At 38.1% G+C, this 16256-nt stretch overlaps 3 protein-coding genes across 3 annotated transcripts; all 3 read right to left on the bottom strand.

The window, feature by feature from the left end:
* Nucleotides 1-832: 832 nt before the first annotated feature.
* Nucleotides 833-1420, bottom strand: LOC145628012 (uncharacterized). The gene has a single exon (XM_081680345.1). The coding sequence runs from the start codon at nucleotides 1418-1420 to the stop codon at nucleotides 833-835; it is 588 nt and encodes a 195-aa protein (XP_081536471.1).
* Nucleotides 1421-12217: 10797 nt separating this feature from the next.
* On the bottom strand, nucleotides 12218-13006 carry LOC145628011 (uncharacterized). The gene has a single exon (XM_081680344.1). The coding sequence runs from the start codon at nucleotides 13004-13006 to the stop codon at nucleotides 12218-12220; it is 789 nt and encodes a 262-aa protein (XP_081536470.1).
* Nucleotides 13007-13292: 286 nt separating this feature from the next.
* LOC145628009 (uncharacterized) lies at nucleotides 13293-16207 on the bottom strand. Its single transcript, XM_081680343.1, has 4 exons — nucleotides 15952-16207; nucleotides 15792-15857; nucleotides 14328-15701; nucleotides 13293-14242 (listed from the first exon to the last, which is right to left on the bottom strand). The coding sequence occupies exons 1-4, from the start codon at nucleotides 16205-16207 to the stop codon at nucleotides 13293-13295; spliced, it is 2646 nt and encodes an 881-aa protein (XP_081536469.1).
* Between the last annotated feature and the right edge of the window lie 49 nt (nucleotides 16208-16256).

Raw genomic sequence — 16256 nt, 5'->3', positions numbered from 1 at the left:
AACCGTGCTAATGCATGGCATATGTAATATTACGTTCAAATAAAGAAAAAAAAAACACACACACACACACACAAAGTGAAATCTTAGTAGTAGTTCCTTGGAAAAATACCCAAAAAAAAAAAAAAAAAAAAAGTTTAAACTATGGGATAAGGGTGGGTAGTTATTTTTTTAAAAAAATAAAATAAAAAGAAAAAAAAACCCTCAAATGCATGAGAGTTTAGCATTGGGGTTTTGGAGGCTTCACATTAAAAGTGACTTTTTTTTTAAAAAAAAAAAAAAAAAAATCTCAAATGCATGAGAGTATAGCATTGGGGTTTTGGAGGCTTCCCATTAAAAGTGACTCTGAAATTAAAAGTGGGTAGTTATTCAATGAAGATTTGGTGTAGAGGTTGAACCGGAGTTCTTGATGATTTTATATACTGTTCAATGAATACCATACTCCACGAACGATGGATGTAATTTGTACCTCTAGCTCTACTTTGTTCATTGACCATCCATAGTAAACGCACTCTCATATTCACATTCAATGTCGTAAGGGTAATACAACGACATGGTGTGTATCTTGTGTTCACTTCCTGCACTTTAACATCATTGAAGTGGGCATAAAAAATAATTTACATAATATTTCATTATTGATCCAACCTCGCACATGTATAAAGGTTACATAAATAGTATAGATAATGAAACAAATCTTTAATAAAGTAAAATATAAGCATTAACATGACAAAGAAAATCTAATATATATAAAAAAATAGTATAGCTCTGAAATTACACTAAAACAAACATTGCTAAGAGTTACTAAATAAATGTTATAACAAAATTACATACATAGCTAATTTACACTGTTTAATACTTCCTTATACACAATATTTTTAGTCAAACTGTGAGAAATATCCTTCTTATTTTGTACTAAGATTTTTAGCCCAGAAGGAGATGTAACTCGTGACATTGCAACATATAATTGGCCATGACTAAACACGGGCCTAGGGAGAAAAATGCCAACTTTGCTTAACGTCTGTCCTTGGCTCTTATTTATTGTCATGGCAAAGGCCAATTTTAATGGAAATTGCCTTCTTTTAAGAGGGAAATCTATCTTCTTGTTGGAAGGTGTTAAATCAATTCGCGGAATGAGAACTGATTCTGTAGCTCTGGGACCTGTGATCACTTGTGCCTCAATCACTCTGTAACCCAATTTCTTGATTATAAGGCGTGTTCCATTGCACAGCCCTATGGATTGGTTCATATTTCGCATCAATATTACCGGGGCACCAACTTTAAGCTCTAAGCAATGATTAGGAAGACCCGACAAATTTAATGAGTTTAATAATTCCATGGGCTCCATGTTATCAAGGATCCCACCATCTCCTGTATGACCCAAAGTATCCGAACTATAATACCTATGCACGTTTCCTGGTAGCATTGATAAAATTTTCGAATTTAACTCATCTACATCATTGTTTGTTGGTGCTAGAATTCCGCGATCCTTGAGGTACTCCCAATCCGTGTAATTTGAAGGCAAGTTGGGGTAGACAAAGTTAATGAGATTTTGCAAACCATGTTCATCATTGGCTATAAAAAAATCACGTGGTATTTCAATCCAATTTGGTTCACCTTCCTCTGTAATGGGCACTCCTGCTATAACTCCTTCTCCAACTTTTATTATTGTAGGGAATAATTTCAAGCCTTTAAAATCCCACTAGCTTGAACCCCACTGTGATCATACACTAAAGTACGGTGACATCCAAAAGGGAAGAAGATAGAGCAAAAGAGTCGCCAACAAGTGTTTAGGGAACTTGTAAACCGTTCACGAGGTGAAGGTTACACCCCTTAACGATCCAAGAGATCATCAACTCCATAAGGTCATGAACCAAATAAGGGTTCGGGGATGATGGTACAAATCCAACCTAAAAGAGATTGAATCTGCCCTAATAATAGGCCTCTACTTTATTCTAATCGTATTCATGTGCGCTTTTAAATTAACATGCAATCAATAGGTTAACCCTAAACCTGTTTAATCTATGTTGGTTGAATCTATTGCACAAATAAATCTATTATTGGCGATCACTTGAATTTATAATCATATTAACCCTAAACAAGATTATTAATTATCTTATTAAGCATGATTACAAGTACAAATTCCCTTTAAACATGCAATAAAAGGTGTGATCAAGCAATAACAATATAATATATATCAAGCAACAATGATAATAAATATCAATAATAATCATGAATAATAATAATAATCATAATAAATAACAATTATAATCATGTTCATGTTAATATTAAAGCATAATAGTAATAGCAAGATCCTAGGCATGATACTAACAAGATTAATAACAAACCCTAGCATGTCACTAAGCAATAAAAATCAAATCTTTAGCCCTAACATGATACTAACAATTATAAATATTAGGAAGAACATAGGAAGTATCGTAACAATCATATTTAATATTAAAAATACCCTAGACATGATACTAGGAATATCATAATAACAATATAAACATGATTTCTACATCATAATATCAATTAAAACCATTAAAGAACTTACTTTGATGCCTCGTATCTCTTTCTAATAACAAAATACACACGTTAGTAACTTCAAGGAAAATAATAAACAAAACAATTAAATTAAATAATTGAAAGAGAGATTTGGGACCAAACCCTCAGAAATTAAACCTTTCACGTCTAGGGCGAAGGCAACTTCGAATATGGCTAGATGCTTCTTGATCTTGTGAATGCGGAATTTTGTATGAAAAAGCAAAGTAAGAAAGAAAGATGAATGTTTTAAAGAATGCTAATTAAAACTTGTGAATGAAGAGAATTGGTGAATGATAGATGTAGATGATCGTAGATGAGAATTGATGATGAATGGTGAATGAAAACGGAGTTTTTGATACGATATTTATAGAGAAAATCAGCCAAAAAAGATAATTTAACAAAACAGAGTCTGACGCTCAGGAAACAGAGCTGGCGCCAACCCTGGCTAGCTGGCGCCAGGCACCAATGGCTAGCGCCTGGCGCCAAGCCTGGTTCCAGGCGCCAAGGCCTGGGGTTGGACGCCAAGCTTGATTTCAACGCGTTTTCGAAAATCTGATAAGTTTACCGTACTGGAGGATAAAATAATATAATTTCTTCGAAAATGCTATTTGATTTCGATTAAAACTCTGAAAAGTCAACAAAGTCAACTTATCAATGCTAATTGAATTAGGAATGAAAAGAACCTTCTAGAAGATTCTAGAAGACTAAAACCATTCCTAATTGCATTAGGAATGATAAATCATATTAGGCCCTCCCCTAGATCATTGGGCCGTACATAAAGCTCAAACCGGGCCCAGTTTGGTAAATTGGCCATAACTTCCTCAATATTCATCGGAATTGGGCTTATAATATATCGTTGGAAAGGTCTTTGAAAGCCCCATCCAACTACACCACTATTGGACCCATATCATGGACCAACCAAACTGGATTGGCTGTTTTCTTAAAATAAAGTTTTCAAAAATAGAGAGAAGAGAACAGAAATTAAAACTTTCCGCAACACTAGACTTTCCACACTTTCGCTTCATTCGATTATGATTCGACGCGAAAGGTACTCATCACTGGGTTTGGTTTTGGGGAGACACAAATGGGTGTCTACAGAAGCCCCCAATTTGACTGAGTTTGGAGAAACGCAGGTTTCGAAAACAAAAGTCAAGTATCGATAGGAACGGAGAATGATTTAGAACGTTCTGCGATCCTAAACCAATCTTGTAACGCTGATACCTACAAACTAACGTTAGTTAAACAGATAAAAGAGTTAAGAAACGCGTATCTTGCACCGTCGAGCACACGTCTCTGAAAGTAACCGATTGTTTTGATGACCTCCTACAAGCTAGAGAATGTCATCCCGCTTGAAAACCGCTACGCCTGTAACTGCTTCCAAATTAGAAGATTGCTTCGCCTGAAACTATCCTCCTCCGCAATGATAATATTCCACATCCTAGGGAATACTATCGAAAATTATTTCTCTCGAAACAATCCTCAGTTGTTTGTGACAACTCTCCACAATCTAGGGAACGCCACCTTGCTGTTTCGATGTTCACTCGTCTCTGAACAAAGAGCTTCCTTTTGATATGTTCACACGCCTCTGAACAAAGAGCCTCTTTTTTATATGATCTTCTGAATGATGTGTCCACGCGTCTCTGAACGAAGAGTTTAATAATAGGATGCCCACGCATCTCTGAGCAAAAGAGCTTGAAAATAGGAAATGTCCACGCGTCTCTGAACAAAAGAGCTTGAATGAAATGTCCACGCGTCTCTGAACAAAAGAGCTTGAATGAAATGTCCACGCGTCTCTGAACAAAAGAGCTTGAATGAAATGTCCACGCGTCTCTGAACAAAAGAGCTTTTTTTGATATGCCCACGCGTCTCTGGAGCAAAAGAGCTTTTGATGGAAATGTTCACGCGTCTCTGAACAAAGGAGCTTCGGTGCTTGAATGTTTGTTGCGATAATGTTCTGAAGAAAAATTTCTGAAGACCAACGTTTGTCGATCTCTAAAGCTCACCTGAACTTTATTTCCGCTAAAACCAGTATGTCGGTGTTTCCGTGATGAGCCTTCTTAGGCGCTTCAAGTTAAGTGAGACGATCTTTCATCAGGTCGACCACTTATTGTGATTGTAATCAAACTGACTACTTAATCATGTCAAATTGCTTATAGGGGCTAACTGGCGCACCAAGGAACCCAAAATTGTTGTATGAAGTCGAAATCACCTTTTGGAGAGGCTTCGAGCTCTGTCGTTGCTGAGATATTTCTGGCGCCAAGAATTGATTCTGTCGCCGAACGCTGTGATAGGGTCCTCCCTGTTCTGCTACACCTGTATTTATTTTGACTATAGAACTTTGCCAATCTTTTTAATTATCTTAGGGTTGACCTAAGGTTTAGCATTGCTTGACTCATTGACTTGACACGACTCAAGGCATAAACTTGACTCAATATGATTGACTGACTCGAGGTTGACTCGATTGAAATGACACGTGTGACTCATGAACCGTGTGTGCATTGTAATGTGATCGTGCGACTCGAAAATGCAAAAAAGCAAAAAAATTCTGTCATTTTTGTGGAGGGTACCGACTTTCTCCCGAAAAAGAAAGACGCGAAAAAAGAATCGAAGTGTTTGAAGGTGCATGTTGAATGAGTTTAGTCAAATGTTGTTTGATACTATCTCTCAAGGTGCAAGGATTAATCCATCCTATGCTATCTCAACTGTTGACTCAATGATGAAAGCATTTAGGTAACTTAGGCACGGAGGCTAAGCACTTCGTACTTTGTGATGCAATGATGATTATGATTGATGAGTGATGTTGATATGATAAGGCATGCTTCAGCGTTGTGTTAAGATTTCATGACAAAGGGTTCCTAAGGGAAGTATATTTGGTCATGTATGTGTGATGTGTGTGATAGTGACACTAAAGCTAGGACTCAAGAGCTAAGTGTGTGGAAAGATATTATTTGTTAAAAGAGTCAAATGGTGGTGACTCTTAGGCTAGGTAATCTAATGATGTAGGGATCAAGCCCCCAAGTCTAGCTCTAAGTGAATAGGGATGAGCATTGGAGATCCCTTGATACGAACATGGTGTAAGTGTGTGAATTTGAATATGAATGCATGTTTATTACGGCCGCACCTCGATGTGAGGTTGCCTACGTATCCGTTAGGAATTAGGCCGAACGTAGCTCTAGCCAAACCTCGCACAAGTGTGTGTATACCTCAAAAAGGTCTTTTAAGGGTTGTAACGTGGTTAGGCTAAAGGTTATAGAAGAAAGAGGATAAAAGCTCAAGACCCTAGATAAGCCCCCAAGGTGTGCAACCTTGCTTTTGAATCTTTGTATTTTTATGCTTGAGTTTCTACTCTTTTTTTTTTAGCTCTCTTTTATCTTTTGCTTTAGCATCTATTTTATTTTTATAAGCGTGGGCAATCCCGATCATGCGGTCTATCACTCACTTGACATTCATGTTTCTCTGACACGGTACCGAGCACTCGATAAGAGACGCAATCTGAGGCGTGTTCATATCAAAGATATTTTCATATCAAAGACATTGGAACACTTACCCTTTTGTACACTTTTATTTATATTTTTGCTATTTTTGCTATCTTTTGAAATACTCAAGCTTTTGTTTAGAATTGCATAAGTTTCACACCATCCCATCCCAAGGTTAGGTAGATGTAGGTTGAAAAAAGGAAGGTTTATCGTTAGACGAGGCTCAAAGTGGTTTATGAAGAAAGGATTTATGATTGAAGGGTGAAAGGAGAATGATGTGGCTACAAGGGTTGCCTTAAATCATTGGTATACCTTGTGCTTAGTTTGACATGGATTTTTTTTTTTTAATGCAACATAATGAAATGATCATATATAAGGAAATAAATGCTCATTTTTATTAAAGGAAAAGGAAAAAAGACTACAAAAATAATCTAAAGGAAAAGAAAAGGTGCCTATGCTAGACTTATTGAGGAAAAAGGTAGATAAAAAAGAAATAGAAAAAAGAGGTCACAAAATCTTGTCGTTGAAGCTCGCCTCTTGTCTTGTGTTGTTTCCCTTATCATCACTCGCTCTTCTTGTTAACTGGAGGTATGGGAAGCTTGTTTTTATCAATCAAATGTTGGATAGCCTCCTTTAGCTTCCAACAGCTCTCAGTAGCATGACCCTTACCTTGGTGGTACTTGCAGTGCTCGTTTGGATTCCAACTAGGCAATCTTTTCTTGAGTGGGGGATCTTTAATAGGTCCAATGGGAGCAATGATTCCCTTGGCATGGAGTCGATCGAAAGCATCATCGTAGCTAATTCCAATAGGGGTAAATTCCCTTTTCGGTTGCTTTCGATTACCCATGGCTAGGATCTCACTAAGGTCGAAAGTACCAAAACTATTACTAGAGTAGGTGTTTTCGGAAGAAGAAGGATAGTCTTTCTTCTTCCCTTTACAGCCACTAATACTATTGTTACTAATCTTCGCCTTCTTGTCGCGCGGAGGAACATGAAGGAGATTTGAATCAATGAGATCTTGAACACGATCTTTGAGGGCGAGACATACTTCGGTGGTGTGACCACGACCTCTATGGTATCGACAATAAGAATTTGGATCCCAATTGGGAAACCGCTTTTCAGGTGGAGGGTCTTGACTGGGACCAATGGGGTGGATAAGATCTTGATTGTGAAGACAGTCGAAAGCTTCATTGTAAGTCATTCTTATTGGTGTGTATTCTTCAATGGTCCGTTTTGCTTGTGGCTTAGGAGCATTGAGTTCTTCATTAAACCCTTGGCGAGAATTTTGTTCAATGGCCATCACCCGATTTGCTAATCCTTCTACCACATTCAAGAGCATGGCAATGACATTTTGCAGTTTTCGAATGTCCTCTTTTAGACTTGACGAGTCTTCCTTGGTATTATGTAAGAAAAGACCTTCATCCTCCTCAATTATAGCCACTTCATCGAGAGAGGTCATATAAGCTGTCTCGATAATAGGCTCTCCTACAGGTGTGATAAGAAGTGATGGATCAAAGGATACTTGGTCATCTTCGATGGCTAGAATCTCGGAAGTTTCATTGTTATCGATCAGATCTTGAATAGCTTCTTTGAGTTTCCAACACTCTTCAGTGTCGTGACCCTTTCCTTGATGATATTTGCAGTGCTTATTAGGGTCCCACTTAGGTGGCCTAGCTTCTGGAACTGGATCTTTGATGGGCCCTATGGGCATGACTAGTCCTTTGTGATGTAGCTTCTCGAAAGCCGTTTCATAACTCATACCAAGTGGAGTGAACACTCTTTTTGATCTCTGGATTCGTGGTTTAGAGGCGTTCGTGGCATGTACTTCATTAATGGGAGAGGAAGAAGAAGGATGGTCGTTCTTCTTTCCTCTCGCACCATTGTCATTCAGAAGGTCATCTTCAATGTCAATGCCTATATTATAGACAGCTTTGAAAGTATCTAACTTGTGTTGGTACTTTAAGTGTTTTGAATACTTCCCTTGGAGATTCTTGATAAACATCCTTACAGATTCTTTTTCGGTAGGAGCCTTGACCATATTAGCGGAAGTTTTCCTCCATTTATTGAAGAAAGAAGTGAACCCTTCGTTTTCCTTTTGTTTTAACATCTCAAGTTGTCTGTGGTCTGTTTCGTCTTCGATGTTGCACTTATATCTATCAACGAAAGCGTTTACTATCAATTCCCAGGTAGAGGTTTTCTCCTTGTCAAGGGAGAAGTACCATTGTTGGCAAACGGTTTCGAGAGATAGTGGGAACAGAGAAGGGAAGACCTTCTTATCGATGCCCTTAATGTTCATTATAGTTTCGAAAGCTCTTAAATGAAAATAAGGATTATCTGTTGCCTTGAATTTTGGGATGTCAGCGGCGTTGAACTTATGCGGAAGAAGTTCTTTGTCCAGCGAGACCCCTTGTGAACTCATGCCCTGAAATTTATAGTCACTAGATAGCTTGCTTAGACTCTCTTGCATGAGGTTCATCTGTTGTTGCTTCACGGGATCATCAACCTTGAGTGCGAGAAGCTTCAGTGTCTCAGTCACAGTAGCCAGTTGGTTCTTAAGATCATTGACTTCTTCTTGAGTTGCCATTATCTTCTTAGCCTTCCTCTTTTGACGAATCGGTTTATCAAAAAGCGAGACTTGAATAAAGAGGTTGTCCTTGATTAATCGCCCTTCTCTCCTCGACCAAGTACTGTGGAAAAGGAATTTGGGGGTACTGATTGTTAATTATTTGACTCAAACTTTATTCAACATGCAATGGATGGAGGGAGTGAAGAAAGATGGAAGAATGTGAAGAAGATTTAGGTGGAGGGATATGAGAAATTAGGAGAATGTACCCCCCAACTCAAATGACGGAAAAGACCGACTCATGCATGAACCTAAGACATGGTCATGGTGACATATACTCAAAGTGTGTGCTAAGACTAGTGAGTGTAGATGGTGCGTTAAGACTCGTGTCATGACCATGTGGCTAGACTATGTGACTAAGACTCGATTAATGACTCGACAAGGTGTTATTGACAGCGAAAATTAACCGAATTAAACAGAGGACTGATTAATTAGACTTTAGGTGACGACTCGACAAATAATCCGAACTGTCGGCCAAGCAACAGAACTGGCGTCACACTGTGGAGCTTGGCGCCAGACAACATATCTGTCGTCAGGCGCTACACACCATAGTGTGGCGCTACAACTCAGACTTTGGCGCCAATAGTGGAGCTTTGGTCTGGGACTTTTTTCGGTATTATTAGTCAACTGGGGTATGCCTAAAGTCGTACTAGGTCAATTCCGATTAAAATATTAGACTTTATTGACTCAAATTAATTAATTAATTAATTAATTAATTAATTAATTATGCAAAGTTCTTTAAGTCATTAATTTATTTATTCCCAACACAAATCAACAAACGGTTAAGAGGAACATAGAATATATATGCACAACAAATAATGCACAATTAGTCAAGTAGGCACAATATGATGCAATGCGTTCGCAACCTAACCATGGCTCTAGTTCTCTAAAATTCGGGATATAGTTTAGTCAAAGAGGGTCCATGGTTAATTGTCCGGATGCACCGCGCGGAAGCCTAACCGTGAAGGGTTGGCGCGAGTGGATGGGACACCGCGAGTTTTAGAAAAAACTCGCTTCCATGGTTTGGTGAATTCAACATCTCGGATGTACCTTTTGTTGCACGGAGCGTTCAATCGGGTAGATGGAGCATGAATTCCCAGAGGGTTATGTTCATATGTAGAACACATATGGGTTTCAGAAAAGTAAGAAAAAATTCAATCAGGAAGTAGGATCGAGCAAACAATACGAAAAATCGGTCGAAATTAGAACGCATATTTCTGGCTCGGTATTGGGGGAAATTGGCGCCAGCAAACAGAGACTGGCGCCAGATTTTAACTGTAGCGCTTGGCGCCAATACTGGCGTCTGGCGCTACGACTAAAATGCTGGCGCCAATTCTCTGGCCCCTGACGCTACTTCCCACATGCCTCAGCATCTTTCTGTGCTCGATAAAATTTTCCAGTTTCGCGCGGTGTTATTTCGGTCCTAGTTATGAAAGATATTTCTCAAATTTCCTACGTGAAAAATCCTATGTTTTTAACTCATTACGGATGGTCTTTCCAATGAGATCTTTTTATGCATATGACAATAATGTTAATCAAAATTACGCACATGAAATACTTAGAACGTTTCGAGTCTCATCCACTCATTCTAAATCATTGCCGAAACAAATTCAGGAATTAAAATAGAAATCCTCCCCAGTGGAGTCGCCAAAAACTGTAGGGAATAATTTCAAGCCTTTAAAATCCCACTAGCTTGAACCCCACTGTGATCATACACTAAAGTACGGTGGCGTCCAAAAGGGAAGAAGATAGAGCAAAAGAGTCGCCAACAAGTTTTTAGGGAACTTGTAAACCGTTCACGAGGTGAAGGTTACACCCCTTAACGATCTAAGAGATCGTCAACTCCATAAGGTCATGAACCAAATAAGGGTTCGGGGATGATGGTACAAATCCAACCTAAAAGAGATTGAATCTGCCCTAATAATAGGCCTCTACTTTATTCTGATCGTATTCATGTGCGCTTTTTAATTAACATGCAATCAATAGGTTAACCCTAAACCTGTTTAATCTATGTTGGTTGAATTTAATGCACAAATAAATCTATTATTGGCGATCACTTGAATTTATAATCATATTAACCCTAAACAAGATTATTAATTATCTTATTAAGCATGATTACAAGTACAAATTCCCTTTAAACATGCAATAAAAGGTGTGATCAAGCAATAACAATATAATATATATATATATATATCAAGCAACATCATGTTCATGTTAATATTAAAGCATAATAGTAATAGCAAGATCCTAGGCATGATACTAACAAGATTAATAACAAACCCTAGCATGTCACTAAGCAATAAAAATCAAATCTTTAGCCCTAACATGATACTAACAATTATAAATATTAGGAAGAACATAGGAAGTATCGTAACAATCATATTTAATATTAAAAATACCCTAGACATGATACTAGGAATATCATAATAACAATATAAACATGATTTCTACATCATAATATCAATTAAAACCATTAAAGAACTTACTTTGATGCCTCGTATCTCTTTCTAATAACAAAATACACACGTTAGTAACTTCAAGGAAAATAATAAACAAAACAATTAAATTAAATAATTGAAAGAGAGATTTGGGACCAAACCCTCAGAAATTAAACCTTTCACGTTTAGGGCGAAAACAACTTCGAATATGGCTAGGTGCTTCTTGATCTTGTGAATGCGGAATTTTGTATGAAAAAGCAAAGTAAGAAAGAAAGATGAATGTTTTAAAGAATGCTAATTAAAACTTGTGAATGAAGAGAATTGGTGAATGATAGATGTAGATGATCGTAGATGAGAATTGATGATGAATGGTGAATGAAAACGGAGTTTTTGATACGATATTTATAGAGAAAATCAGCCAAAAAAGATAAATTAACAAAACAGAGTCTGATGCTCAGGAAACAGAGCTGGCGCCAACCCTAGCTAGCTGGCGCCAAGGCCTGGGGTTGGACGCCAAGCTTGATTTCAACGCGTTTTCGAAAATCTGATAAGTTTACCGTACTGGAGGATAAAATAATATAATTTCTTCGAAAATGCTATTTGATTTCGATTAAAACTATGAAAAGTCAACAAAGTCAACTTATCAATGCTAATTGAATTAGGAATGAAAAGAACCTTCTAGAAGATTCTAGAAGACTAAAATCATTCCTAATTGTATTAGGAATGATAAATCATATTAGGCCCTCCCCTAGATCATTGATAAATCATATTAGGCCCTCCCCTAGATCATTGGGCCATACATAAAGCTCAAACCGGGCCCAGTTTGGTAAATTGGCCATAACTTCCTCAATATTCATCGGAATTGGGCTTATAATATATCGTTGGAAAGGTCTTTGCAAGCCTCATCCAACTACACCACTATTGGACCCATATCATGGACCAACCAAACTGGATTGGCTGTTTTCTTAAAATAAAGTTTTTAAAAACAGAGAGAAGAAAACAGAAATTAAAAATTTCCGCAACACTAGACTTTCCACACTTTCGCTTCATTCCATTATGATTCGACGCGAAAGGTACTCATCACTGGGTTTGGTTTTGGGGAGACACAAATGGGTGTCTACAATTATCCAATCAGCAAATTCTCAAATTTGTTCAAGGGTATCGGAGGGAACGTCACTTCGACATAAACGCATGTTTATCCTTAGGCACATAACTTGACAGTCTCTCCAAAAGGACGCTCGATGCAAGGTAGCCGCAACAATAGATTCTCGTCCTTCATCTGGCACCACGAGAAGTATCTGTCTAAAGTCTCCACCAAGAACAACCAATTTACCTCCGAAAACTCTATTGTCACTACAAATATCCTTGAAATGTCGATCTACCGCCTCAAATGCTAATCGATGGGTCATTGGAGCCTCATCCCATATAATCAATGATGCTTCACGGATCAAATCAGCACGGGTTGAGTCTTTTTTGAAGTTACAAACGGAATATTGATCAGGATCAAAAGGAATCTTGAAAGTCGAATGTGCGGTTTTACCCCCAGGCAATAATAAAGCAGCAATTCCCGATGAAGCCACAGAGAGCACGATCTTTCTTTCAGATCTGAATTTCGCAATCAGAGTGTTCCATAGGTATGTCTTTCCTGTCCCATCACTACCGTAGACAAAAAATAGGCCACCTGCATCTCGAGAATGAGCATCAAGTATTGCAGCATATACTCTATATTGATCCGTGTTTAATCCTCTAACTAAGGTATCAAATCTGTGGGCTTCATCATGTGTGTCATATTCAAGTTCATCTCTTATCAGCCGATTTAAGGCATTGCGTGCTAACTCTGAAGAAGGTTGTGGCATGTCAGGGAAATCTGTCAATGACCTTCCAAGTTTATTCAATATATGCTCAATCTCTTGTAATCCTTGACTCTGCATCTCTTCGGGAGTTAATCGTAAGTTAGGGTTTCTAGTTTGACGTTGCATCATTCTCTCTAGGTCATCCGTAAGTTCACCCCAATGTTGTTCTCACAAATGTTTCGGATCACTTACTTCCGAAAACATCAATATGGAGCAAAACATGTTTCTCAATTGTGAACCCAATGCCCAGTTAGAGGCTTCTGACAGAGTTTCATGCCACTCATTATCGTCATCAAGCAACCCAAAGGCATGACATGCAGATTTAAAGGTAGGGTGGATGACACCATCAACAGTTCGTATATCTTCAAAGATTCCGCTCACAAACCTTAGTTAAAAGCATCCGTAAGTAATATCGTTCCCCAGAATTTGGATGAACAAAAGGCAATCTACCAATGCAAGGTCTTTCTTGCCGTTGTGCCCACCTTTTTGTAGAACGATTCCATGTAAATCCCATAGGAAAATTTTGGTAAGTGTATTGATTTGCTTCTGGAAAATCCTTGTTAGCTTGAAACCACATAGTTAACATGGTTTGTTGCAATCTCGGTCGTTCAAGGACTGTGTGCAGATCATCATTATCATTGAAAACTACAAATTGTTCACCAGGTAGATGAAACTGAAGTAGTTCCGTTGAAGGATATTGATGTTGCAAATCAAACTCAAATATTCTCCAACATGCTTCAATGGCCGATACATATCGACAATCTAAGTATTGTTTTATCTCATCCACTCTGTTTCCTTGTCGTACCTCTTGACCACGTCGTGTGGTTGAATTGTTTTCAATGATAACTGTTGCTCGATTTTGACCTTTAGTAACATACTTGTATAGATACTTTACCACACTTCTCGCAGCAACACGCTCAACATTTATGTGTGCATTGTACTTAACACATAGATCTCTGTTATATGGTACCACCCAACGATTATCTACTTCCCTTCCATTAACAATGATGGGCTCTCTATGTTGTCTACGTCTATACTCCACAAAGCCATTATCATCAAAGGTGGTTTCAGTACAAAATTTCTTCGGGAAATGCTTTGAACACTTTCCATCGATTAAACATGGCCCACATGGTCCATGGAGCATGTTCTTGGTAACTGTTTCAAATGCCAAAGGATCTATATCCTTGTCAGGGATTTCCGCAGAGATAATTACATCGATATCCTCTGGACACTTAGGCTTATCTTCTGGAGCCAATGTTATGAGAATATGCGCATGTGGAAGTCCGCGCTTTTGAAATTCAATGACATAAAAATCTGTAACATGAAATATGTCCCATGTTAATTAATTTGATTTGTCAAAAAATATAGTACGATTATATAATTAATCAACACAACTCACCAGCAATGACTTTTCCAAACTTCCTGTTATCCTTCAAATCGCGAAGCATTTGTTTCAATTTGATCTTGAAAACACGTGCTAAAATGTCTGGTCTATCTTCAGTGCGACGACTTCCACGTGTAGATATCTCATTTACAATCTCAGGCCAGTTTGGATTGCAAGTGAAAGTTATAAATAAATCAGGCGGACCCAAAACACGAACAATTGCCACAGCATCTTGATAATGATGGGCCATATTACGGGGGCTTCGTGTGAAGGATGATGGTAATATGAATAATCGACCTACATCAGTAGCATTGACATCTCCAGCCCTGATTGCATCTTGGAGTCCACTGTATAAATCAGAGCGAAGCATGCCTTGATTTCTCCTTATCCATGATAATCGATATTGTTCCATTGCAGCGTATGCATCAACATCAAATTGTTGCAATAAGCGCCCGGAATCTATCAAGGTGTCACCCTCTTCTTCCCTATCATGTATCCTAAATGCGTAGAATTGTCGCATTGTCACAGTACTTCGACTGGTACTTGTACTTGACGCCTTAGGTATCCCAACTCTCCATCCATCGGTACCATATGGAAACAGTAGTGGGTATTGTAAAGGCATATAACTTGGATGAGTTTCATCAATCCTTTGTAACCCACCATCTATTTTTTGCAATATGATATCTCGATTACCTATGTCTTCAGTCCCATGACCTACCATCAATGCAGCCACTTCACTTGCGGTTGGTTGGATATATTGTCTGCCTTCTCTTGCGCAAATAAGCTTAATTCTCAAATCTTGATGCTCACCTTGATCGCGCAACATATTGCCAGCATTTCTGAATACTGTGACATAAGGATTTATATCATCAAGCATCATTTTTAGTCCTTGTAAAATTCCTGGATCTATGGAAGAAGCTTCCGCGCCCCCCATGTGATGTAGTCGGTTGGATGTTTCATTGTCAGTATCATAGATGTACAACTGTGCAAACTTTGGACCTGTTCCCGGCTCAGGGAGTAAAGTTCCAATTCGATGGTAATTACTACCACTTATGCGATAGACATAGGGGCCTCTACCATCATTAACAGTGTTATCAATCCGACCACCCATAGAGGTGAAAGCTAACATAGAGTTGAAAGCTCTAATATTGTTTCGGAATTGCTGATGTGGAAAAAGTGACATTAAAAATGGAGGTGTCAAAGGTAAAAGCGGCAATATAACTTGCCCACTTTGACAGCAGTGATTGAACCTTGGGTGTGTTTTATTGCTACTCTTTACCCTTTCTTCTATCCACATAAGGGCCTTGCAATTAGAACACACAACCGTTCTAGGTCCAAACTCCCAACGTCTATCAAACCCATCGGTACGACGACATTGATGAGTCACTTCTGCATGCAAATGATTTATTTTAGTGAATATCAATTAACAATGTCGACATCACTTATGTGTGTGGTTAAGTAGCTTGGCAAAGTGGTTACCTCTCCTTCCGACAATTTGCTCATCAAGTCTAGCATCATTGTCTATCCGCTCATTAGGTGAGCTTTCTGGAATGAAAGTTTTTAAAAATTTAATAGAATCCTTAATGCAAGGTATTAGTATTACTGCTATAAAGTAAATATTAATGGTTCTTATAAGTACCATTTATATTGATCTCATTAGGAAATTGCTCCACTTCACGTGTCACATCGTGATATTGATGTGTTGATCGACGTAATTGCATCATTAATAGTCGCAAGGATCGTGCTTCTTTCTCCAATAAGTAACGATGTTGCTTGAAAATAGGATCTTCATGGTTTGTAGTGCGTTTGAATAGTAACCTTCGCCTAACAACTAATCTAGCATGTTTGTGTTGCAAATTCTCTCTGAATCGATAATTACTTGTATGTATGTCCATTCTAATCTATTATATATACAATAATCAAGAGATAAATATATAAGAATCG

Source organism: Chenopodium album, chromosome 4, assembly GCF_948465745.1.
Source record: "Chenopodium album chromosome 4, dcCheAlbu1.1, whole genome shotgun sequence".
NCBI classification, from domain to species: domain Eukaryota; kingdom Viridiplantae; phylum Streptophyta; class Magnoliopsida; order Caryophyllales; family Amaranthaceae; genus Chenopodium; species Chenopodium album.
The sequence above is the reverse complement of the archived record's forward strand: the minus strand, read 5'-3'. Positions and strand labels throughout refer to the sequence as shown.

Coding starts and splice junctions, on each gene's coding strand:
- LOC145628012 (XM_081680345.1), bottom strand. CDS start 1,420: ATGCTACCAGGAAACGTGCATAGGTATTATAGTTCGGATACTTTGGGT.
- LOC145628011 (XM_081680344.1), bottom strand. CDS start 13,006: ATGCAGAGTCAAGGATTACAAGAGATTGAGCATATATTGAATAAACTT.
- LOC145628009 (XM_081680343.1), bottom strand. CDS start 16,207: ATGGACATACATACAAGTAATTATCGATTCAGAGAGAATTTGCAACAC. Junction 15,858..15,951: donor TAATGAGATCAATATAAATG/GTACTTATAAGA, acceptor CTTTCATTCCAG/AAAGCTCACCTAATGAGCGG. Junction 15,702..15,791: donor GCAAATTGTCGGAAGGAGAG/GTAACCACTTTG, acceptor ATTTGCATGCAG/AAGTGACTCATCAATGTCGT.